The sequence below is a fragment of the Corvus moneduloides genome, chromosome 7 (genome assembly GCF_009650955.1).
Source record: "Corvus moneduloides isolate bCorMon1 chromosome 7, bCorMon1.pri, whole genome shotgun sequence".
Classification (NCBI taxonomy): Eukaryota; Metazoa; Chordata; class Aves; order Passeriformes; family Corvidae; genus Corvus; species Corvus moneduloides.
Window position 1 is genome coordinate 2544030 of NC_045482.1, and position 25226 is coordinate 2569255.

Genomic DNA, 25226 nt, shown 5'->3' on the forward strand with positions numbered 1-25226 from the left:
CGACGTGCCCGTTCTGTCCCCACAGGGCTGGCGCTGTGACAACTGCCGCAGGCCCAGCGTGGAGGTGGCCCCCGAAGGCTCTGCTGGCCACACCTACACACAGTTCACACAGAGGTACCACCAGGCCACCAACACCGTGAGTAGAACTTTCCTTGTCTGCCCTGTCCTGGTGTGATTCTGGCACGGGCGGCGGGGTCTCTGTAGGGCTCGAGGGCGAGAGCAGCATGTGGGTTCGTGCTCCCCCAGCAGTGCATGATGGCCCCCAGTGCACACACACACACTGCTTGAGCTCACCCCACACACACAGTGGGGTCCCAGCAGGGCCTCATTGCATGCTCCGAGGCCGTAGTGCATGGAGTGATTGCCAGCTGTGTGCTTTGTGCTGGGAAACAGCCCCACGGGCTGCCAACAGCTCCCAGCACAAACCACACCCAGGACAGAGCTCTAACTGGATTTCCTTCCCTCCTGACAGAACGTCAACTGCCCCATTGAGTGTTTCATGCCCCTAGATGTACAGGCAGACACACAACATCCACGGGGACAGTAACATCAAGCAAGACTTCTTGCGGCCATGGCAACAGACAAACCAAAGTATAAATCCCTATGTGCCACGATTACCATCCAAACTGGAGTGATGCTAGCAAAACTGCATCTAGTGAGAATGGCCCCTGCTCTGGAGCCATTTTCCCAGCTTAAGCTCAACTCACAGCTTCTCCAAGCGCCACTCTTGGAGTGTTTCAGACTTTCTCATGATTGATAGCAATTGTCTTGGTTTTGCTCAAAGTGTTGAATTCCAGTCAATATTTTCAAATTTAAAGGGGGCAAAAAAAAGGGGAGGAGGGGGAGATATGGTAAATCACAAATTTGGTGGGGGATCAAAATACTGAGGGGGAGGGAGGGTGTACAAATTCAAGGTTCCTGTGCTATGCAAGAACATTTGAGTACAACATTACTGAGGTTTAGGGATAGGAAAGTCCACCAAACACTTCTGCTTTCACATAAGCGTGCAGCCAGCAATAAGATAGGAACAGCAAATCCAATCACTGTGATATTTAAAATATGCACAGTCCTGATTCTTTCTTGATGATCCTAGTATTTTTCTAGCTGTATCTTTATATCTCATACTGTTATTTATCAGTTTTGTTCCCCTGACCTTCAAGTGTTTTTATATGGGAATAAAATGTATGGAAGACACTTAGTATGCAGTTGACAAAGAGGAATTTGGTGTAATTATGATCAGTGATTATTTTTATACTGTAAGTGCCAAAGCTTTACTACTGTGGAAAAGAAAAAAAACCAACTCTTTTAATAAAAAGATTTACAAACCAGACATACAGTTTAAGTGATTCTCTTTGCTGCCGTGGAATTTAGGATGAAGATGCTTATTCTGAGCTGGATTATTCTGAGCGGGATGATTCAGAGCTGGAGTAACATTGCCTTGACACGAGATGGAACAAACATGCCCAAGAAGAGTGAAGTAAACCTCAAGAGAATATTGGTAGAGCCGTTTGTTAATTAAAAGCTTTCAGCTGCACCCCTGGCCCTGTAGAGCGCAGACAGTGGGTAGGTATGGCCCAGACAGGAGGCACAGGCTTGCTTTGGGGCAACAGGGAAGGGAGGGAAAGGCAAACAGCCCCTGCTTTTGCTGATGAACTGAGCTAGGGATGGTTCCATACCTAGAGTTAAATAAGCTTTCAGAATTAAATAAGCTTTCAGTGGCACAGGTGCCAGAATTAGTGAGACTATCCAAACCTGTGACGTTGAATGATTCAGAATCCAGCAGGAGCTGGCACCAACTGGGTCTAAGCCTGGGTGTTACAGGCACAGGCCCCTTTCTTGTCTCCTGTGCTTCTACCTCACAACCCTTTTGCAAACAAAGCCAGTGTTGATTAGAGTGAACCAAACCAGCAGTGAGTCCCTTTGCTTGCGCTGCCACGACCTGTACAGCCTTCGCAAACGCAGAACAGGACAGGTCCTGTCAGGATTGCTCAGCCCCCTCCCCTGGCTACACATGCACTGTACTGCTCCAGTCACTGGGATTCTCTGGATCCAATAAAGCATCACATGAAAACATGGTTTGGCTTCTTGACATGTGGCAATTGCTGTCAGGGATTGCTATCTACAGAGCACCCCAAACCTCTGCAAAGAGTGGGGTGGTTACAGCAGCAGTCAGTTCTACCCCCGCAGTGTTCAAAAGCCAAACAAGTCCCTTATAAAACCTGAGAACTAGAACTAGCCTAGACAGAGACACTGAGTAATTTCCCATTAAACTAGATTGGTTTTCCCAAGTGAGGGCTACATATTTTGGACCAGAGAACAACTCTGCAACAATCCTTTCATGGTAAATAATTCACTTTGCTGATACACTGAAGAGGAGTCATAGCCCACCTCCTCTCCTCTGTCACATCACTTGTACCAGCAGCAAACATCTCCCTTCCCCACAGGGAGCATTTCAAGATAAAATCACTTCAACAGCACATTTTCCCAAGGTCCCTGTAGAGAGGATTGTCCATGCCTTAAAGCACAAGGTGCTCACAGCAATGCCAAACCCTGCAGAATTTAAGCCCTTAGCAGTTCTCCAGAAGAGGAGGCACATCTCCACAGGATTTGTCTGCTCAGCTTGGGGTAGAGCCCAGGACCAACCAGTCAGGGCTCTCTGCTCCAGGGTCAAGTCCCCTGTGGCTTGGAAAAACAAACAAGTCCTCTGTTAGTGCTTGCCAAGGCCCAGAATGCTTCCTCCCTGCTCTCCGTTCACTTCCACGCTTTGGGAGCTCTTGTGCTGCCAGCACAGGGCCTGCCAGTGATGGTGCAAATCCCAGCCTGGCAGCAGCTGCTCCTCAGAACACATCAGCTGCAGGGACATTCCCTTTCCTCTGGGACACAGACACCAAGCAGAGCTCACAGGCCCCTTTTCATCCCTGCAAACATCCAAGGGAGAAGTCCTTCCTTCAGCCAGCAGAGCAGCAGCCTTCAGGAGGGGCTCTTACCCACCACCCCAGCCCTTTCCTACAGCCACTCTCACAGCTTCAGGAGAAGCTTCCTTCTGGAGGAAGGTGGCAGGCTAGTTGAAATTGTCACTGCAGCCCAGGGGACAAGCCATTCCCAGAGACATTCCTGTGAAGTCACACCTGGAACCAGACTAGAGATTTTTATCACCCTTTATCCACTCAAGTGGGGCAGGGTCATCAAGAACTCTTGTTTGGGACATTAAACAGTCCAAGTTACCCCCTCTGACAATTCCTGCCTGTCCTTTAACCTTACCACAGGCACAGCAGGAGGCAAAACCATCCCTCTACAGGTGCTGAGATGTTGTGTACAAGTCATGCAGCACAAGCAAAACAGCAGACAGGCCCTAGAAAGGTATCACCCTAGGCTGACATTTCCTATCTCATGCAGATCTCACCTGGAAGATCAGTCAGTACCTATTAACTTCCTTCAGTAAATAAACAGTGTCCCAAGGACAGCAAACAAAGCATCAGGGGAATACACAGAACAGGAGCTGCCAGATTCTTACTGCCAGTCTCTGGTTTAGCCAGAGAAGATGCAGGTAAAGAACGGACAGAGAGATTCCCCAGAGAACCTCACAGCAGGGTCCGTGCCAGCTACAGCCACAACAGTGGGACAGAAAACACATGTAAGGAGCATTGTGGACTCTTCTCTGTGGAAGAGTCCCAACCCCCAACTTTTAAAGGAAAACGCCAAGCAATTACAGCTCATGGGAAGCAACAGCACAGGAAAGTCAGAGGCCAGGGTTGGGGTTAGCACAGCAAAGGGGCCAGGAAGAAATGGACCGTTTTTTATTTTGGATTGCTGTCTTAACCCGTACCAAAGCAGTAGAATGCTCTCTACTCTGTCCCGTGTAATCCAGTCACTTGGAAATAATCCACTGGAGAGATCAGAAAAGAGGAGTCTGCTCCCTTTCAGGCTGGAGCAAGGGCAGATGAAATGACAGCATTAAAGGAAAACCAGTCTTGAATACTTCCTATGTCCTAGGAAGTGTCTTTGCTTTGCTCCATTTGAACCAGTCTGGATCAAACACGCAATCAGGTAAAACAAAATTCATGGCTACAGTCACAGCAAGTCAGCAGCAGAGCCAGGAGCACACTCAGAATTTCCCCTCTCCCAGGTCCATCTCCCACCTGGGCAGCCCTGCTTGAGCCAAGGGCACACATGGACACTCCCTGCTCTGCACTAGCTGAGAGCTGAGCCCACAGACGTGTTCACTGAAAAACTCTGGGCTGCTCCTGGGCAAAACTGAACAGATTTTATAAAGTGGAACCAGAAAGAGAAAATCCCTTTGGAACAGGCACAGTGATTGCCAGCAAAAATGTGTCTGGGCTCATCCTTCACTCCTCTCACTCCAGAATTTCACTTTGCTTTTCCCAATCAAGAGTTCAAATCTGCTTAATGCTAACTGTGGACAGCAGAGAAGGGAAGTGGCTCTGGCCACTTCCCCCATTCCATGGTGTGGACTCTGCTCTGCTCCCAGTATGGGAACAGGCCTGTCAATGGGTCTTTCACCCTGGAGAAAGCAACATGGCATTGCCAAAGCACAGACTGTAGGACAGAGTGCCTCTTGCAAAGCACCTGCTCCCCCTTCTCCCACAGGGAAGAGGATAATGGATTAGAAGCACCTGCTGACTCAGAAAAAACCCCACCACCCCAATTCAGATCTTTATCTTCTATGAGAAGCTGAGCAGAAGCCAAGCTTTCACACCATTGCACAGGCCATCTAATGCATTAGTAGAGTCTGGACCATAAAACCTACCTCAAGAAGAAACCTTTTTCCTGAGGACACAGAATTTGGGTGACAGGGACCACGCAGACTGCACATAGCTAACAACTGTATGTTTATTTGTAAAAGACACTGATTTTCTACACTGGCAGCCAACTTGTGCCACATCCTTCTCCCTTAACATGGGGGAAGGCCTCTTCACAGTGACCAGCTCTTGCTAAGCACAGGCTGCAGGAGCCTCCCAGTTCCACCAGTGACATTCTGGTCCTGGCTGCTGGTGAGGCTGTGCCCAGAGAGGGCTCAGTGGTGGAAGAGCCGGAGGTTGGTGTGGATGAGGGTGATCCCCAGCTCGTTGCAGGCCTCGATCACGACGTCATCGGCAGCCGAGCCCGAAGGGGCAGCGATGAACTGCACTCCACTCTGCACACACAGGGGGGAGTGGAAGGATCAGAGGATGGAAAACCAAAATCCCCCTTGGAAGGAGTTGGCAGTCCCAGTCCTATATCCACATCCCACTGGATGAAGGCTTCCATCCCCAAAGCTGCTCCTCAGGGGAGCAGGAAGTTCTCCCTGCTGCTCAGAAATAACCCTAAAATGGTTTCTCTGGAAGTGACAGGCCTTGGCTTGATATTCCCAAATTGTTTAATAAACTTTAATCCCCTATTCATCCCAAATCTACAAACTGAGCAATGACTGGATAATTACTGTCCATGTGAGACCAGTAACCATCAGCAACATCCTTCCCAGGATCTGCTATCCTAGTGCAGGGATTTTGCTCAGCAGTGCACACAAAATGAAAAGCTCAAGCTGCACAGACACTCCCCTGGAGCCACCCCAACCTCCTGGCCCTGCCATGACCTTACCCGCTTGGCTCTGTCAACGTTATCCCTAAAAGGGAAGAAGGCATCGGAGCTGAGGGACACAGCAGACAGCTTGGCAATCCACTGCTTCTTCTCTGCTTCTGTCAGCTGCTTGGGCACCTCTTCAAACAGGGCCTGCCACTTCACCAGGTCCTCATCCTGCAGGCACAAGAAGGCAGCTCAGCCCCAGAGCACACGGCTCCATCCCAGCCAGGGGGATGAGTGATGGCATCCCTCTGACACTGGGCTTTCTGCTGCTGGGAACTTCATACCAGGGCGTTTAAAACACACCACCACCATCAGCTCTTCTTGCATCCTTTTAACTCCTTCCTTCTCCTCACCACAGGGCTTGAAGGATTCCTTCTCTCCCTCAATTCCAAGATGCTCTGCCTGCAGTGTGCTGCTCCATAAATGCCAGCAGGCATCTGGTAGATGACTTTACCCATGACCAATGGTAGCTCAGTTTATGATTCACCTTCTTAAACAGCAACTGCTCCAGTTCTTACCCCCTTAAACAAGCAACTGCTCACGAGGTGATTCACAAGGTCCCTAATCCAGCTCTTGGCTTTTGATACTTAAAAAGGACATACTATTTTGTTGTCTCACTGTGGCCTGTAACAGGGAGGTCAGAAGGATTCTGAGGATCTGAAATGCCACACAAACAAACAGCTCTGTGTGAGAAGGTGCCACTGACAGGACAGGGAGAACTGGAACATCAGCTGGAGCTTTAACCCATCCTCACTGCTGGGAAGAACCAGGAGCTGAAGCCAAGCTGCTCACTGAGGCACAGGGCAGGTTCCAGCTCCCAGGGCTGTGGGTGCAGTGTTGGAGGGGCAAATCAGGACACTTTGCCACAGGGCCAGTAAATGACCCTGGGGGATCACCACCCAGGACCCAGGATCCCCCAGCTCTTTGGGGTCACCCATTACAACACTCACACCAGGTGTAAGTCCTGCACAAAGACCTCGTCTGGCAGAGCTGTGCTGCAGGGGGAGCTGTGAGCAGCCCTCACCTCTCCGATGGTGTCGGTGACGTACTGATCGATGGCGTTGGAGATCTCGGCCCGCTTCACGCCTGCCTTGAACTTCATGGACAGCACGTGGGGGTGGTGCCGCAGCCACCAGTTGTTGGCCTTGTCCCCAGCCAGGCGCGTGCAGTGGATCCGGGACTGCTGCCCCGCGCCGATGCCGATGACCTGGAGCACAGGGGTACCAAGCACAATCTGAGATCACCACCACAGCTGCATTCCAGACAAGCCCTTAAGAACGGCCTCCCACAATTTAGCTGCTCCTCACCCATGCAGCTAAAGAGTGTAGGTAATGAGCAGGGAAAACTGGGGAAATGCCTGCATCCCTGATGCTGTAAATTGGTTACAGGGCCAGCTGTCTGCACTGCTAACTTCCACAGCTCTGCTGAGCTGACAGTCACGCTCGAAACACGTATGTTCTTTCACCCTTCTAAATAACACAGCCCCAGCCATCAGAGTCAAACCCTTAACCTCAGGAGAGTGATACAGTTACAGCTTTTAAGGCAAAACAAAATCCTGCAGGTCACAGAAACAAATGTGACTGCCAAGAGCTGGCTGGCTTCCTGCCCCTTCTGGAAAAGGGCACTTCAGTCAGAGCATTAATGTCTGAGCCCAGATCACCCAAACACCATCATCTCTCTGCTGAGTCAGGCACACACAGCTTAACCACATCAGCTGAGAGGTGCAGTTCATCTGGCAAGGCTGATAAGAAAGTAACCCCACTGCTCACTCAGGAATGCTGGTCAGTGGCACCATTACATCCCATGAATTGTCAAGGCCCTGGAGCCACCACACATCTCCTGTGCTGCCATCTGCCAGAATCCAGGCTTTTTGAGATAGCTGCTGCTAACCCTCTTTAATAATACTTGTGCTTGATCTCTAACAGATAAGCAAAATCCACACAGTGGTTTTATCTCAAGGAAGCTGCTAGGAAAATACAGCACTTGCTCAGCTCAGCCACCAGGGATGGCAGACCTGGGCTGGTAACTTTTGTCCATCCTGTGGGTCCCACTTCCATTTCAATCTGGAGATCTGACAGGAAACAAAGTCTCTCCCATCATTTCCTGCTCAGCCACATCTGAGCTGTTCCCCAGACTGTTCTCCAGGGACACAGTGCTGAGGCTCGAGGTGCTGGCCAGTGCCTCCGAGTTCTCAACGCAGACTGGGACAGATGGTAAAGCCATAAGTCAGAGGCTGCCCTCAAAGGAATGAGTCATTTGTCTTCCCATTCATCAAGATACAGTGACTTCACCTCTTACCAGAACCATAAAACATTCTGCTGGATCCTGTTCCCCCAAGGAGCAAATGAAAGGCTTGGGCTGCCATCAGATATGATCTGCTCAGCCATAACTGAAGTCATCAGTGCGTAAGAAACCCACAGGGATATTGGTGGTAGCACAAACACTGAACAGATGCAAAGTTTCTTATGGTTTAGTGGCACCTTCCCCCCGACAAACACTGCTGATGTCCAGCCTCTGCTCCCAACACACCCACTTAGAACTCGCAGGGGACCCTGGAACCTGAAGGAGCTCAGCTGCACACTGGTGTGTTATCACTTCCACAGGGGTTTATCCTCCCTCCCTGCACAAAGGAGAGGGCTGGCTGTGTCCCACAGCACACCAGGAACTGCCACCCAGCCCTTCAGAGTGGGACTAGCAAAGCCAGGCTAAGGCAGGAATTTTTAGCTGGGGATGCAGATGTTGTGGAGTACCAGACTGGCTGCTGCTAGCAGGGGCCAAAATACCATAAAACATTCCCAGGTTTCTGACATTTGGGATGTTCTGTGCCCTTTCCCAGCCAGAACAGTGCCTCATCTTTATTACACCCCTGTGAGCTGTGGCCTGGCACTCCTTGATAGAATAGGGTGTTCTGCTACCTGTCAGCACCCAAGAACCTTTCTGAAAGAGCCTTTTCCTTTCCTCTGTGAACCACTCAAAATATTTCACTTTTTTTGTGACCTACATTTTGTCAAGAGATTAATAACTAAATTGTGGCTTGTATTCAACAACTCCAAAATGGCAGGGACTTTGTACTTCAGTTGATCAAAGTGATGCAGCCTGTACCATCTTCACAAGCATCCCCAAATCTACAGAGATTTATCTGCAACACAGGTTCAAGCCATTGTTTTGCCTTTCTTAAAACCACAGGTTTTGATGGAATGCTGCTGGGGAAGATTTCCTCAGTCCAGCCTGGAATTTCTGGTCTAGAGATAAAAAAATGAGTAGGTTGAGCTTCTGCTTAATGCAGCCTCTAGACCTGTACCTGACTCTCCCCTCACACTGGCCTGTACCTATTCCCTGCCTTTTTCACTTTATAGAATCCTTCTTCCTACACCTTATCTCTCCCTGCCCCACATGGCGCCCTTCCCCCATACAAAAACACAGCTGAAACCTCAAAATCCTCCATAAAGGAGCCATTCCCCCTTTTCCTACACAAAAATTAATTATGTTTCTTTCAGAGTTTAATCTCCTGGGAATCCAAAAGTGCTTAAGCAGAGCCTATTAAGTGTGAGCAGTGAAAGGAGACAGCAGCACAGGGTGAGTAGAAAAAAAAAAAAAATCTATCACTAAATAGAAAAAAGATTGGGTGAAAATTAAGAACTACTTGAATAAAACACTTTGCTTCATAGGAGAGTCAAACACACTCCATAGCTGGAATGCTGTGCAACAGCACAGAGTGGATGAGATGGATAATGCCCAAAGGGTTCTTGCAAAACAATCCAGACTGCTCTGGGTTTACTCAGATTTACCCTGGATAATGAATGAAAATAAAAACCCTAAAGACACTTGGAAATATAAAAATCTAATAAAGGACTTGACCATTGGGAAGACAAACAAAACAGTGAAGTCACTGGGAAAGCATAAGGTAAATTAACAGGTTTGTTTTATGCTACCGTACAGAGAATAAAGAAAGAATAATTTTAAATTGCTAATTTAAAACATGATGGTGTCATTAAAGCAAGTGTAAATCAGCGTGGTACAAGCTGAAAGTCAGCCAGAACAAGTGGAAGTGTTTATTGCAATTAGTGGCAGCTGGCTCCCTGCAAATTAAGTGACACTCAGGTCCAGAAATGCTTCCCACTCCACACTTTCCTAGGATGTAGTAATGCAGCTACCTCACTGGAGGGGCTGATCCACTCCTGAAGCCAGTGGAGCCAAGCTGTTAAACATTCTGGAGGTCTCATACACCAGAGTTTTCCTAGGCATCCCCATTTCCTAGGGATGCTGTGAGGCTGAAATAAACCCTGGAAAACCGAAAGCAATGGGACTGAAAGCAAGGTGGACTTTGCCAGACTTGGCTCACGTAACCCAAACCAGGTCAGATCCTGGAAGAGCATTTGAAGTGTAACAATGTGGAAGCTGCTTTCCATAATGTATTTGATTAAAATCTGCCAGCTGAACCCCTGCCTGCCCAGGCTGCTTCTCCCTGCTCCCTCCTGCCCTCTCCCTTCCATGTGGTACATCCATTACCACACACACTCTGGAAACATCTGCAGCACCACGCTCAGCCCGGACTTGCAAAAGCACGGGGGAAATTGGAGATGGCTGCTGTGATGAGGGAAAAGGAGCAAAGACAGCGACACCTTTGTTCTGGGGGTATGAGATCTAACGCTGCTGAGTGCAGAGAATCATTTAAAAGAAAAAAAAAAACAACATAAAGCAGAATAAAAGACAAATGCTGGCTCTCCAAAGACATATTCTGAGGAACCACACAGCCCCAGGAAGTCCTGTGAGACAGCCCTGCAGCATTTTCAGGCTGTACCAACAACCTGACAAAAACAGATCCGTGCCAATGCAAGGAGAGCACTGCAGCTCAATCTCAGTCTCCACCTGTAGGGTTCACTCTTTGCTCCATTTTGCTGATTTATGATTTACTACAGCTCAAAAACACTCTTTGTCTTTTTCTTCCGTATTTTTTTTTAAATAATCCATGTCTACTGAAAAACGTCCATGCTAAACAGCACCATTACAAGAATGATCCGCTGAGCAAAAATACAATTTCTATTACATTTACACCAACTTCTAGACAGCTGATTTGGGTGATCACTTGGAAAGAAAGGATTTTTTTAAAATTCAAGAATCAAACTGAAAGAGGGGAAATTTAGGTTAGATACTAGAAAGAAATTCTTCCATGTGTGGGTGGGGAGGCCCTGGCACAGGTTGCCCAGAGAAGCTTTGGCTGCCCCATCCCTGGAAGTGTCCAAGGCCAGGTTGGAGCAACCTGGGCCACTGGAAGGTGTCCCTGCCCATGGCAGGGGGTGGGATGAGATGGGCTTTAAGGTCCTTTCCAACCCAAACCACTCTGTGGCCGTATGATTCATCATCTCAATTACACATTTGGTAATACCCCTATAAATTCCAGCATCCATCATCAGTTTTTTTAAAAAAACATAATCAGGAAGAACAGAAGATTTTTATTGCCCTGGAGGTGTGAAAAAAAGAAAGCATATCCCATCTTTCTATGTAAAAAGTGAAAATAAAGAAGCATTTGGACAGTCAGAATCCAGCTGTGAAATCTACTGTAATTTCCTAAGGCTCTACACTGACTACAAGACTCCCTGAGAAAAATGATGTGAAAGAACAGAGTAGTTAGAAAGAAATTACTGAAGGCCATAGTGCAGAAGCACATAAGAGCTTTTCCATCCCCACCAATGCAAGAGCCAGCCCTGCCATTACCATGAAAAAATGACAGCAAGGTTTTGAAGCAGCCTCTTGAGGAACAACTGTTCTGCACAGCGCTGTCCAGGGCAGCTCCTCCGGCCCCGTGCAGCAGCTCCCCGTGTGCTGGAGGCTTTTGCAGGCCGGCCAGGGCAGCCTGTGAGCAGTGGGGTGGGGAAAGCCCTGCTGCAGTTACCTGCCCGTCCTTGGCGTAGCAGACCGAGTTGGACTGGGTGTATTTGACAGCGATGCTGGCCACAATCAGGTCTCGGACAGCAGCCTCGGGCAGCTGGAACAGAACACCACTGTCAACATCACCCTGATACCCAGGAGCAGCCATGCTACACCCCAGCCCTCACAGTTACTGAATCAGACACAGGCAGAACAAGGTAGCTAAAAATACCCTGGATTGTTCAATTACCAGCAAATTTTGTTTAGATTAAAACCCATAAATGATTGGTTTGGCAGCTGATCTCCCAACTCTCAGGGGTAAGACTCAATCTCACCAGGTTCTATCACTGGCCTTAAGCCTGAAAACTCCTCTGCATTTACTGTCATCAGATGTGCTCATAGGCAAACACCAGGACCATAGCAATGAGAACAGCTCCCAAAATCTGTATTATTTTTAAGTTCCATTCCTAATTTATGAAAACAGTTTTTATTACCTCAATGTCTGAACTTGCTTCTGAGCCCATGACTAATCATGTGCTCATTAACATCTGTTTTTTTAATGAGAACAAGATCAGAGACAAACAAATCACTGAAAACTTTCTGGTGATGTGGGCTCCAATTGCTGAGCAATAACAGCCAGGCCACAGTTTAAACAACACAGTGCACACAAAAGGGTGATGTAAACGAAGAGTCAGGAGATGTGATGGATCCCTGGCACATGGCTGTCTCACCATAAAAAATTGCACACAGTAGCTTCTTGTTTACAGAGAGTATTTACAAATATTGTGGTAGTCTGAAATAATGGGAAAGGTCCAGCTCCTCTTTGATTCCTCCAAGGAATCTAAACCAAGGAAAGCTGTCTTGATTTACCCAAGTGTATTAGGTCCAGAAAGTCTGCTGCATTGTTTGGTAAGAGCCAGTTAAATCTCATTAAAAAATTTTAGGAGCTCTTAAAATTGCCCAGTGGTGACCTCCTTGATGAAGGCACAGCAGCAGTTCATTCATTCCACGTGTGTTTAAGCACATTTATCTCCCAAACTCACATTTTTATTCTTGGTGACGATGTTCTTGAACAGCGACCGGTCGATGACCGCGTTGTTCCTCTTCTGCATCAGGTTCAGCCCATAGAGGGTTCGAACCTCCAGGTCATCGGGCTCATAGTGGGGATCCATCTGAAAGCCAAAGACAGGCCAATAAAGCACTTTCAGCCCAAAACCTACAGTCTTCCAGTTTTCACACAAAGGGGAAAAACACAAGAGTCTTCCAGCCTTCCAAAGGCAGGCAGAAATATTTGGAGCTGCTTCCTACATGCCTCAGGCTACAACTCCCACCCCTCTATGGCATTCAAGGGAACAGCGAATGTGATTATTTCCAGAGCTGCACTCTTGGGGCACATCTCCATCCAAGCTGGAAGCATAATTAACTTACACCAGCATAGGGATCAGGTTAACTGCAACTGTGACACTGCACTCAGGTCCACCCGTGCATGGCCTTTTTCAGAATTTTGGTGGCCCCAGCTGAGGTTTCAGACAGGAAACAACCCAGACTGAGGTGACCAGCTCTAAACAGGAGCATGCACATGCTTTTATGTGGTTTTCCTAATCCACTGAAATGTTTTAGGCCAACTTTCCTTAGCACTGCTCTGCATTCAGTCCTGAAGAGACAGGCTTCACCACTACGACCTCATCCTTGCAAAGTTAATTAATTCCAGAGGTAATCAGCTGCCAAGACTGTCTGCAATTTCATTCCTTCCTGCCTGAAGCTCCTGAGCCATCTTCTCCAGCTCCCCTGGCAGCTACACTACAATTGGAACTTCAGCTAAGCCTTGCATTTTCTTTCTGTGATGCTACCGTGAAGTTCTTTGCTCATTTCTCTCTCAGAGGCAGCAGAAATAGGACCTGACAGCAATCTGTGATCTATTAGTCCTGTTCACCAAAACTGGGTGATTTTGAAGTCCCAATCACTGCAGGAACTAGGAAGGAAACCTGACACTGACTTGGCCACATAATACTAATATTCCTTCACAAGCATGCTGGCTGCAGCATGTAAAGGTGCATCATCTCAGGTCCAAAGTGTCTGTGCTTCCAGCTTCATCCCTGACTGGAGCAGGGGTACAAACCTGGAGGACACAGTAAGCACCATTCTTCTTTTTGGAAAGGATTTTGAGAGCTTCTTCCTCATAGCCAGGAGCCACCACACCATCGGACACCTGCAACACACAGATTTCAGCTTCCACAGGAGAAAAATGAAAGGGGGGCTAAGCCTGAAAGCTCCACTTGCCATTCCCAGAGAGGCACACACACCTCTCCTGGGGTCTGTATGCATCCTACAATAGCAAAAGCACTGTTACACTACGCGTTTCAGTCCTGGAAACAAAAACCAGCAGAGCACTGTGAGCTCCTGGCAGGGGTTAGTAAAAAGCACCCCACATCACTTCAAGCAGAACGGAACTAATAACTAATATCCTCCTCCGGGGGAAAACAGCTTGACCATGACATCCCCACTTCTCAGCCTCAACAGTAAACGTGCCTTAAAAACCAATAAATTCTTATTTCAACAGTGACACTCCTGAGGAGGTAAAACCATTGGCAAAAGAGCTGTTAAGAGCATGGAAACTGAGAGTATATATTCATCAGTGCCATGAAGAGATACACAACTTTCACATTTGTGTCTTACAGTGTGGGTGAGATTTTTTCAGTTTTCAGCAGCACTGTAGCAAATGTTACCCTCACAAACCAGCTGAATGTGCTCTTTCATTTGTTTGACATCATAAAATCACAGAATGGTTTGGTTTGGGAAACACCACCTCATTCCATCCTGCTGTGGACAGGGACATCTCCCACTAGACCAGGTTGCTCCAAACCCAAAAGGTTCTGTGATTCTAAGTAAAAAGCACAGCCTGGGAAGTGCTGGTAGGTAGCAACCTGTGTCCAAATTTCTGCCTGGGGCAAAGGGCTGCCCATCAACATTCCAGCCCTTTACTTCTCCCATGACATCTGCTCAACCAGAAACTTTTGACAGCCTAACCAGGGTTTCTTTCCAGAGGTCTGCAATCATCTCGTGGAAAGCAGCACTGCCAGCTCTGCTATTTCACAGGCTCTAGCACACAGCCAGGTGTTAACAGGTAGGAAAAACAAATGCATCAAAAGACTGGTGTAAATTCTGCACTCCAGATCAGAGATAACACAAATTACAAAAACCAGTAAAAGTCTTCCAGGTAAAATAGGTTGATTTCCAGTGAAAAGGCTGCTACAAACCAATGGCTGCATCTAGAGTGATTGTCCTTGATACCCTAGAATCATTTTCTGCTGTCACTAACCTCTCTGGAGATGATCTTGGCAGTAGCCACGTCGCAGGTATCAGACAGGGCAATGAAGTCACCGAAAGAGGACATCCGATCAGCACCTGAAAAATCCAGACTTCACTCCTTTATCAAACTACAGCATCACACAAAGAAAACTCTTCACTCCTACAGTCCAGTCATTTGCTATGAGAGCTAAGAATTTAATCCCACCGCAAAAATAACAAAAAAAAAAAGAGGCCATAAAAGCAAGAAGGATGAAAAATCCTACCTCAAACACATGGACCTTTAAATACTCCCATAGTTCAGATATTCTTCCTTCTTCACTGCCTCTGTCAAAGCTCTAACTCTCTAATGACTACCTCCAGCACTGCAAGCAGCTCAGCTGTACCCTTGGTGGCAAGAGGACAAGGAGAGGCAAGGATCACACAGAAAGATTTTAGATGGGAGACAGTTGGAAAAAGAGGAAAGCTTTTAGATGGCTATGCTCCCACCTGGCTTTTCCTGCAAGAAAGCAGACCCAGAAATGTAGCAACTTTTTTCTTCTTCTTCTTTTTTTTTTTTTTTTAAATAAGTATTTTCTGTATTTAATGGCATAGCTAAGGTGAACTCAATTCCCATCACAAATGCTCCACTACTCAGCAAGGTCAATTCTTCTGTCCCTGCCATTCTAAGGGTTTATTTTTCTAGCAATCATGCAGTTGTTTTGTGACAGCAACACTCTAAGGTGGTCTGTGAAGAATGAATCCAAGCCAATGTGCTCCTTAGCAAGTTTGCCTTGTTTTCTATAATCTGTGCAGCTTTTCTAGGAATGCCATGGAAAATGAGAGATGTAGCAAAGTATCTCAGCTAAGCAGAGGAAGCTGGTTTTGTCTACTTTTTTTAGCTTCTTTTGTGAGCTCTGCCATACAAAAGCATTAAAAAACCCCCCATCAAATACCAGACAGAAACATCTCTACTCCAGTTAAATATTCCTGAGCACGCCAATTATGAGTGTGCTACCAGCACCACTGCTCACCCAGATCCTTTAGTCAAAGTCCCACATATGTGTGTGTGTGTGTGTGTAAGCACACATTTAAACTTACAAATGTATCATCTTACAGGTCTTCTATATTCACCAAGGAACAGAATCCAAAGTGGTTTTAGCTCTTTGAAACAGTCAGTATACAAGGGCTGCTCTCTTGGAGAGCAGCTTTTGATAGGCAATCAGGCAGATCCTCATGGAGAAAAGCCCTCTGGAGGAGGAGTGTGGTGCAAAGGGAAGAGCTGAGAATGCTGCTCAGGTGCTGAGCCCCGAGCTCAGCTCTTTGGACAGGCGGGTTTGCCGCGGTTATTTGGAGCCCTCACCTCTGCTCCGGGCGTAGGCAGAGGCCAAGGGCGTCAGGGTCTTGTGGAAGTCGTGCACCATGCACACTTGGGCCTCCTCCTCGCTGAGCGGAACTCCAACAGCAGCACCTAGTGGGAAACACGAGCCAGGGCACTCAGGCTGCTGCTGCCTGCCCCAGGACCTGCCCACACAGCCGGGGGACGAGCACATCCCACCCTACCTGCGGGACTGACGTGCTTGAAGGAGGCTGCGGCTGGAATGCCCAGTGCCTGCTTGAGCTCCTTCACCAGCTGCCAGGCATTGAGGGCATCGCAGAGGTTGATGAACCCGGGAGAGCCATTCACCACTGCAAACACAGCATAGGGACACGTTAAAGTAGCCAAACCCTTCTCCCCAGAGCCTGGAGAGCCATTCACCACTGCAAACACAGCATGTGAACACGTTATAGCAGGCAAACCCCTCTCCCCAGAACCTGGAGAGCCAGCACAAAGGATTTCTCCCAGCAAGCACTCAAATCACTTTAAACTGTTCTTGTTCAATGACCCTGGCTCCTCAGCAACTGGTGGAGTGCCCAGAAATGCACACCAAGAGTAAAGGCCATTTAAAAGTCTGCTCTCAAAACGTTTTGCTCTGGCCCTGAAAGAAGAACTGCTCACACTGACATGGCAGCACTGTGAGCATTTCAGGAGACTGGAGGAGAAAAGACCATTTTAACAATAATCCAGGAGCAGTGAACATAGCATTGTTCTGCTGCCATACTGGGAGGCAGAGCTGCAAGCAAATCAACCTCCAGTGCAGGAATGGAAAAGCTTCCTAAGAGGTCCCAGAGTTGAAATGGGGAAAACGCTGCAACACAAAGCTACACTGCTTATTCAGCAGGACAATGCCTGCACACATTGAAAGCAGTCTCGAGAACAAGAGTAGCCAGACTTTCCCTCCAAAACAGGGGTTTCCCTCACTACTGTGGCAAGTGGCACACCCTGTAAAATGGCAGAGAGACACACCAGACCTGTCTCAAATTTGCAGGTGGGACTAGTATCATTTCCTGCTGCCACCATCAGCAGAAGCAGCATTCTACAAAACCAAGGTAACAACCCCCTGCTCAAAACCATCAAAGAAAGAAAGACAAAAAAAAAGAACAAAACCAATTCAAACCTAGAGAAAAACAGCTTGATTTCTAGGCAGAGTAAACAGGGACACACAAAAAAAATGGGGAAGATACTAAACAAGGAAAAATGGCAAGTAGAAAAACATCTTAAAAGGATGACAAGGTTTTCCTTTGCAAAATCTGGATCTAATGTCAAGCAGAAAGTACACTACACAAATCTGCTCAAAGTATCTTGGACACACAATCCTACACTGACAGAGAACACAGAGCTGCAATTGGTCTTGTGGGGCTCAGCAGAGCAGCTTTCCTGTCTCACACAGCTCAACTTTTGAATTGCTAAGTTAGTGCCATTCAGTAATAAAGCAGCTGTGAAGGCACTGCTGGCCATTCCTTGACTAAGGTACACGACAGTCTTTCAGTTTCAAAGACATGTCCAACCACCTCCATTCCCAGCTATCCCAGAGCTCCCTCTTGGCCAGCACAGCTGAGGCCTCACCTGTCAGGGGCAGTTTGGGTCTCGTGGTGTAGAGCTGTGCAGGACTCTGATGAGGATTCATGCCGTACCTCAGGGGCAGCTGGGACACTCCCTTGCTGTACTCCTTCCTGAAATAGTCAGAGATGGCTGCATCGTACTGAGCAGTGTGGGTGAAGGCCTGGGGAAACAATGGGCAACACCTGTCAACTTAGAAACGTCAACTTACAGAGGATTTGGTGTTTAAAGAGGTAAAGAGCCAAAGGCACATGAGCCTGGCCCAGCCCTTCATGGCAGGAAAATGTGACCAACCTTCAGTGCCAGCAGGCGCCGGGTTTCCATGGCAGTGTCTTTGTCCCTCGATGCTGCCATCTCTTTAGCTACGGCAGCGTAGTCTGCAGGGTCACACACGACTGTCACACGGGCGTGGTTCTTGGCAGCTGCCCGCAGCAAGGCCACTCCCCCTGCAAGAGAGGGGCACAGGCGTGAAGCACTTCCCTCCTGGACACAGCACAATCAGGAGGCATGGCTGAGGCCAAGAAGAGACGTGCACCATCAATCCTTTGTGCCAGATGAATGTGTCCCCTCTCTCCAGCACAGAGAGGAGTGAGAATGCTCTTCAAAATGCCCAAGGCTGGTGAGTTTGACTCAATCTGCTGCTGAAGGTGCACACTGACTGGCCTTGGCAGAGCCAGGCAGAGCTGCAGGGGCGAGGAAACAGGATGTGGGTTGTGATGAGCAGGTGGGGGCAAGAATGTCTTCGAACAGCACAGCCACATCCCAAAGAGGATGGCTGTCCCCACACATGGCTTAACCACCATCCTCTGCACGCCGGGCCAGGCAGGGGTCTGCAGAAAGATTTGCTTTCATGCTGCCAAACAACAGAGGTTCCCAAATGTCTCTGCAAATAATAATGAGTCTTGCCCAGGTCCTCTGTGTGAGATAAAATGCCACACTTCTTCCTTCAGTCTGACTGCACTGCTATTGCAACTCCTTAAATCATACAAGATACTAGGCTGTTGCAAAGGAAAAGTAGAGGCTGGCACTGCTTCATGCAGAGCAAGCATTACTCCATAAAACATTTAATAGAGAGCTCTGCTGGGCATCATTTGGACTAAACTACTGCAAGAAAATCCAATCCCAATCCAACCGCATGGCACAAAACTGCACCTGTACTGTTCACAGGCTGCCAAGCAGAGATGCTGCAGTGAAGGAACAGCAAGCCTTTGGGGTTAATAAGTAGCAGCAAGAGAAAACATGCTAATGCAGGTGTCCATGCTTCCCAACTCAGGTCCTGAGGACACTCCCACATATTCAGACCAACCCCTTTCCTTGCAATGGCTTCCTGCAGTGAAGCTCTCAGCCATCCTCAGAGCACTTTCAGTGGTTCAGCTTTGCTCTGCAAAGTTCATGGTTTTTAAATTTCTATTACTCTGTCAGGCTGCAAAAGGGGTTTAGTCTGCTCTCCATGTTTCAGTAGGAAGCATGGTCCACTAGGCCTTTCCAAGCACAGCCCTCAGGCTCCTTTTGGGCAGCGCATGACTTCCCCCCATGCAGCACGCCTTGCCAGCCTGTTATTGCCATTTTAATTGCTTAAAAGCAACAAAGGCTTACCCAACTATGCCTTCAGTCTGCTCCTTGCTGCTCCTGAGCTCTTGAGCAGACTTCCTTTATAGGTGTGCAAGGCCACCAAACAAAAAGAGAAGAACTGAGACCACTCAAGAGTTCAGAAGCATACAGTCTGTCTGGAAAGCAGATTTGCTCTCCCTTTAACTTACCAATATCAATCTTTTCCACTGCGTCCTGTACAGTCACACCAGGAGAAGATACAGTCTTCACAAAGGGGTACAGGTTGCACACTACAACTCTGAGAATTGAAGGGGAAAACTGGATTATTCAGGAAGAAATAAAACTGGGCTTGGCAAGCCCAAGATATCACCAGTGATTTTATGGTCGTCTCTCAGATCAGGGACCAGCATAAAATCCTGTGGCCAAGAATGGTGCTCAGCCCAAGGGCAAGTGATGGTACAGTGCATTAGGACATGTAACTGAACTCTGTGTATCAAAGCATGTCAGTACCACAATTTACAGCAATCAGATTAAAGGAAGAGCTTCTTTAAATACATGTGCCTGAATATAAAAGTTTAGTGATTTTAGTCCACACTTGAGCCATTTGAAAGGCCTTCAAAGTGGGCTCTCAGCAGTACTGCAAATGGGCATCCACCAATTCTCATAAGAGAGTAAGCACCCCGGGAAGGTCCACAGCAAACAAAGTGCAATCAATCTAATTTTCCACAACTTTTCCAAGAGCAGAAAATGACCTACATGTCACCTTCTGGACTTTTAAAATACCAACAACATATGACACCTGAGTGTGCAGCCCAAATGCCATAAAGCTTCTGTAGCACATGAAAGCAGGGGAGAAAATCGACTTTTCCCTCTCAAGCCAAAACTGGACCTTACTGGAATTAGTTTTTCCATCTGATCTAGAAGCAGGTCTGTATTCCAGCAAGCATGATGTAATAACTTGCCTGTCCTATCCTACCAGAGCCACAGGAACTGCAGTGAAAGGCAGGATTTGTTCTGACCTTCACAAACAGGGTTTTTAATCCAAGAGAATTCATTTACTCTCTTGATCTGAGTACATGAAGGTATCAAACTCCAAGGCGTGCTCAGTATGGCACGGAACTGCTGTGGTGAGTACCCTTGCGTCCAAACTTATAACATTTCTTCGTTCCCACTCCATGTGAACTCCAGCAGAAGGGATGATAAGCTTCCAGTACGGCTTTCAAAACCCCTCATGTCTCTAAATTTCCTACAATGTCTTATTTTCTTTTCTGTTTCTCATGCCCCCTTCCCCCCAATCCATTCATGCTCCTGACCTGTTGCAAACCATCAGGAATCTGTGGACTTTAACACTGCTAATGCTTTTATCTGTGCAAACCAAGACAACCAATATCAGGCTTTCCTTCATTGACTTGGATATGCAAATTTTATGCAACTATGCAAAGACAGTCCTGCTGAGGATCAACTACTTCTGCTTTTTGCAAGAGAACCTGAATCCAAATTATCAGTCTGCATGCAAGTGCACAATAAGTCACTGATGTAAGGGCACGTTATTCCCCCTGCAATTCAGCAGAGCCTGCTTTAATATACAGCATGCTCTGAAGAGCCACCACTGCTGAGCCATCTAAGAGGATTCCTGTGGTTTTAAATTTCAGGTTTTCAAATTCAGCCCAGAAATCCATCCATCAGTTTTTAAAAGTAATTTTACAACTCCAGATGCATTCTGGCCCACAATCATACTGTACCTCCCACCCTGGGTACACCTACAATTTGCTACATCCAGCTCAGCCATTTGTTTCTGAACCAGGAGCTGCTCCCTGACATATAACTGGTTATTCACAAGCAGTAGTTGGATGTTAACACCAGTTAGTCACATACAGCCCCAAACTACCCTGTGTGACTGCACCAAGTAAACACATTCCAACAAAAACTGAAAAAAAAGAAATAAATCTTTGGTACATTAGTGCACAAAATGGGTTACTTCAGTTTCTGGGTGCAGCTCACTTGCTCCCAACACAGCTCGCAAAGTTTTAAGTTTTCTGTCTCTTATCTGTGTGTTTTCTGTCTGAACAAACGCCATGTTCCTGACCTACTTTCCGTGTCTATTCTTTATTTATGTGTTGAAACTCAGTAAACATTATGCAAATATCAAAGGGTATATTTACTAAACAAGCATTTCAAAATCGGGAATTGCCATCTGATCAGACACATGGAACCAACCTGAGGGAAGATGAGCCAGCTCCCAAAGTACTGAACTCAACTCTGCAACACATGTAGCGTGGCCCTACACTGACTGCGTGTAACGTGTCAGAATTCCCAGGGAACCAGGAGAAATTCAGACCTCCGAGTCCCCAACGTAACCTTCCCAGTTTAGTTTTCTCTTGCTCCAAATGGTGAAGAGGCGTCTGTAGAAAATTATACTTTTAAATACATTGCATGTCCTGCCAGGGCAAATAAAGGAGACTGCAGATCTGCTGGTGTGTAGATGTTACAATCCCTACTGCTCCCCTTTCTTGGTGTTGACTGGGCTCTAATTCTGGTTTTTGATCACTGATGGATTGCATCACATCCCCCAACATTTACCTTACAAGGCTGAAATCCTGTTTCTTCATATCAGCATTATCCTCTGGAATATTGCGAGCCAAGATGCCTAGTTACAAAAAACATCTTCATTAAAAAAGAACTAAATAACCAACAGGTTTTTAATTCAACATCTCCCTTCACACTGTGCTTTTTCCCTCAGAGACTTTCTATAGTAACATTTTCATTCTAGTTCAGACAGCACCCTCAGCCCCTGCTCCTTTATTCCACTCTAGGGAGTCTTTGGCTGTTCAAATTCCACACTAACAGGTGTTCTTCCCTGAAGGCCAAATCCTAGAGCATTCCAAGTACTGACCAGCAACCTCAACAATGTACTTTCTAAGCACTCAGTTGCTACCCTTAAAACACTGAAACCATCATTAAGGACTTCATGGCAGAGAAGAAGGGCACCTGCCCTTTGAGACAAGGGAAGCAAGAGAGAATGAGCAGTGCAGGTGGCTGGTAGGGTCTGGGAACTCAGAGAAACACGAGGGTGACAGGGTGGCACAGTGTAAGGAACAGCACAGTCCTGCGTTTAGGGTCATGGGAGATTGTCTCCAGCCCTCACATACGATGGGCAACAGGTTCCACGTGAGGTAACTCAAGCACAACAACAGGAGATGAGAGAGGTGGATTAATGTGCTGACAGACCACTGATCAGAGACCCTCCCTGCTGAAGAGGAGTCAGAGAACATCAGAGCATGCAGAAATCACCCCCAAAGCCTACGCTGTTGTGTTCCTTATGCTGCTCACCAGACCCACCCACAGGTTAAACCCCGTGGAGCTCCCTGCCCCAGCACGTCTGCAGCTGACTCTGCAAAGGCATTCACAGAGAAGCTCTGTTACTCATAGCCCCGGGGAGAGAGCTCTGCTAACTGTAGAGATGCCAGCATAGCAACAAGGAGGTAATTCAGCCACCCTGCACTTCTCCACCCCTTGGCTTTTCACCTCTCCATCTGTTCCTGGAGTAAATCTGTTCTCATTACTCGGTTCTTCCATACAACCCTTAAAAAAGACATCTGTCAACTCCTCCTTCCCACCCTCCCTGCCCTCTTCTAGACTGAAAAATGTATTAGTAGAAACATACCAGCGTGGACTGCAGGATGAAGGGTTTTCACACGTCCACCCAGCATCTCAGGGAAGCCTGTCAGGTCCGAAACATCTCTGCCCAAGAAGAAAACAGCAGGGTAACAGATGTGCCACACTGACTTTATCTAGAGGTTGAATGACCCAAACCAAAAAAAGTGTATAAATTTCACTACAAAATCCACCTACGCCGAAGGGACAACAACATGCTTTTCCCATGAATGGAAATAGAGTTCATGGGTCACACCCAGCTAAGAAGTGCAGTTATTTCTTGAACACACTGGAATAACCAAGATAAACAAACCCCAAGTCAGAATGGTTTGTAGAGAGAGAATGGAAGGCTGTGGAGGTGCTCTTCCTCCCAGCTTAGTTTCACTACTCCTTGTGACTGTTTAGGGTGGTAAATAACAATAATGAGGGAAGGCAAAATGTGAGCATCCTTTGCTTCAGGCTTCATTGACAGCACAGCCAAGGAAAGAAGTTGGAGAGACACAACCAAGTGCTGGGTAACAGTGAGCTCTGGGGGTGATGTAGATTTGTGCTGGTGTGTTCACGGGGAGCAAAAATTGAGTCAGTCACCTGTCCTGCCAAATAATTGTCATTTTTTTCATCACTGCACTGAAACCCATTTTTATTTAGCCAGAGCTGTTTTTTAAATCACAGCATGGAAGAAACCAGAACAAATTTCCCCAGAACCATGGGCTAAAACAGCCAGTGACTGTACCTGACCTAACAGTGGATGCACAACACTTAAAGGCTCTATCTGCATTAAGTGATTGTGCTGGGAAAATTATTTGTGACCAATGACATCCAGTGAGCTTTAACATGTTCCTGACACATCAGTGCTGTCCCAGGACTAGGCAAAGATCAGATTTCACCTGGCTGTGAGGAGGTGCACTCAGGGCAGATTATGAACAGCAAGGTAACAGATTGCCCCATGGAAACAAAGCTGGCTCAAGGCAGACGAGGCATCCCAACAAAAAGCCCCAACACCTCTCTGCACAGTAACACTCCTCAGCTTCAGCCAACAGACCCCTGAATAAGAAGGTTCTGAAGTTTGCTTTGGGGCAGGGTTTTCTCTTTTTTTTTTTTTTTGTTTGGAAGGGAAGACTTACTTTCAGATCAGTTTTCAACCACTTTTGTTCACAGAAAAAACAATTTAAGTAACCTCCGGGCCCAAACGAGCATTTTTGGTGGTGATGTACAGGGGAGTGTGTGTACCTGACAGGCAAGCCAGCATCCCTCAGCGACTTGGCTGTTCCTCCGGAGGCAATTAAACCCAGGCCAAGTGCATTCAGGCTCTTCGCAAATTCCACCAGGTTGGTCTTGTCAGAGACGCTGAGTAAAGCTGGCACACGGGAAGAGCACGAGTGTTAGGGTTTAAACAGCGGAACAGAGAAAACGACAGGATTAAGCGAGTGAAGCTTTTATAAGTTCCGTAGTTTAGCAGTGTATGCGGCGCCAGGTGCCTGAGGAGGGGAAGGGGAGCACCAGAACCTCGCGCTTCTCCTCAGGCGAGGCCGCGGCCTCAGGGCGCCCAGCGCGGAGCCGCATCGCCTCAGCGCGCTCCCGCTCCCCGAGCCCGCAGCGGCCCGCCCCGGGAACACCCGGGGGACACCCGGCCCGGGGGGCACGGGCAGCGCCTGCCCGCCGCCGGCACACCGCGCGGGAACCGCCGCTCGGGCGCCTTCCGGGGCCGCCCTGCCGAGGCGAGCCGGCGGCCATTGCGGGGCCGGCGGCGGGGCAGCCCCCCACCCCTCACGGACACCCTCTCCGCGGCCATCGGCGGCCAGCGCCCGCCCCGCGTTACCGAGCTGCTGCCGCGCGGCCATGGCGCCGTCGGTGGGTGCAGGAAGGCGCGGAGGCACGGAAGGGACGATCGGCGGCGGCCCGGCGGGATTTGGGCGCACGGGGGCGGGAGCCGGAGGGGGCGGCCCGGGCGGGGCGGGGAATGGAGGGGGGCGGCGGTGCCCGGTTCGGGTGGCGGGCACGTGTATTTTGGGACACACGCGTGTCCTCGGGGTGCGATAGCGGGGTGCGATAGCGGGGTGCGGTGCCCTGGAGGGTGAGGATGGCCCGTGGTGTTGTGTGCGCCACGTGTGTGCGAGCGGGTGTTCCTGCTGCACATGTGCTCAGTGCGTGAGTGTGCGCGACATGGGTGCACCAAACATACAGACACGCACATACACACACACACACACATATATATATATATATGCACTGACATGGGTGCACCACCCACACGCAGAGGTACGTGTATGTGCCCAGACATGCGTGTGCACACAGACAGAGTTTTCCGCGGTGGGAAACCCAGCTTAGCACACAGGTGAAAAAC

The 25226-nt window shown here is 48.2% G+C and overlaps 2 protein-coding genes across 8 annotated transcripts in view; one reads left to right on the top strand and one right to left on the bottom strand.

Annotated features, from left to right (window-relative positions):
- The window catches only part of FN1 (fibronectin 1), a 52029-nt gene extending 49954 nt beyond the window's left edge, over window positions 1-2075 (top strand). For 6 of the 7 annotated variants that reach the window (XM_032114072.1, XM_032114075.1, XM_032114074.1 and 3 more), the window contains 2 exons: window positions 26-136; window positions 473-1330. In XM_032114072.1, coding sequence (XP_031969963.1) covers window positions 26-136; window positions 473-547 — 186 coding nt within the window. In that variant the 3' untranslated portion in view covers window positions 548-1330. Of the gene's footprint in view, window positions 1-25; window positions 137-472; window positions 1331-1371 lie in introns of those variants that run through there. The other variant, XM_032114073.1, reaches the window with a different exon arrangement.
- A 2758-nt stretch (window positions 2076-4833) lies between these two features.
- Window positions 4834-24815, bottom strand: ATIC (5-aminoimidazole-4-carboxamide ribonucleotide formyltransferase/IMP cyclohydrolase). The gene is made up of 16 exons (XM_032114080.1): window positions 24702-24815; window positions 24113-24239; window positions 22893-22969; window positions 21809-21875; window positions 19438-19526; window positions 17972-18123; window positions 17684-17840; window positions 16300-16425; window positions 16100-16207; window positions 14771-14856; window positions 13571-13660; window positions 12495-12623; window positions 11477-11569; window positions 6608-6790; window positions 5599-5754; window positions 4834-5155 (listed from the first exon to the last, which is right to left on the bottom strand). Exons 1-16 carry the CDS (start codon window positions 24721-24723, stop codon window positions 5036-5038), a joined length of 1782 nt encoding a protein of 593 aa, XP_031969971.1. The 5' UTR covers window positions 24724-24815; the 3' UTR covers window positions 4834-5035.
- Between the last annotated feature and the right edge of the window lie 411 nt (window positions 24816-25226).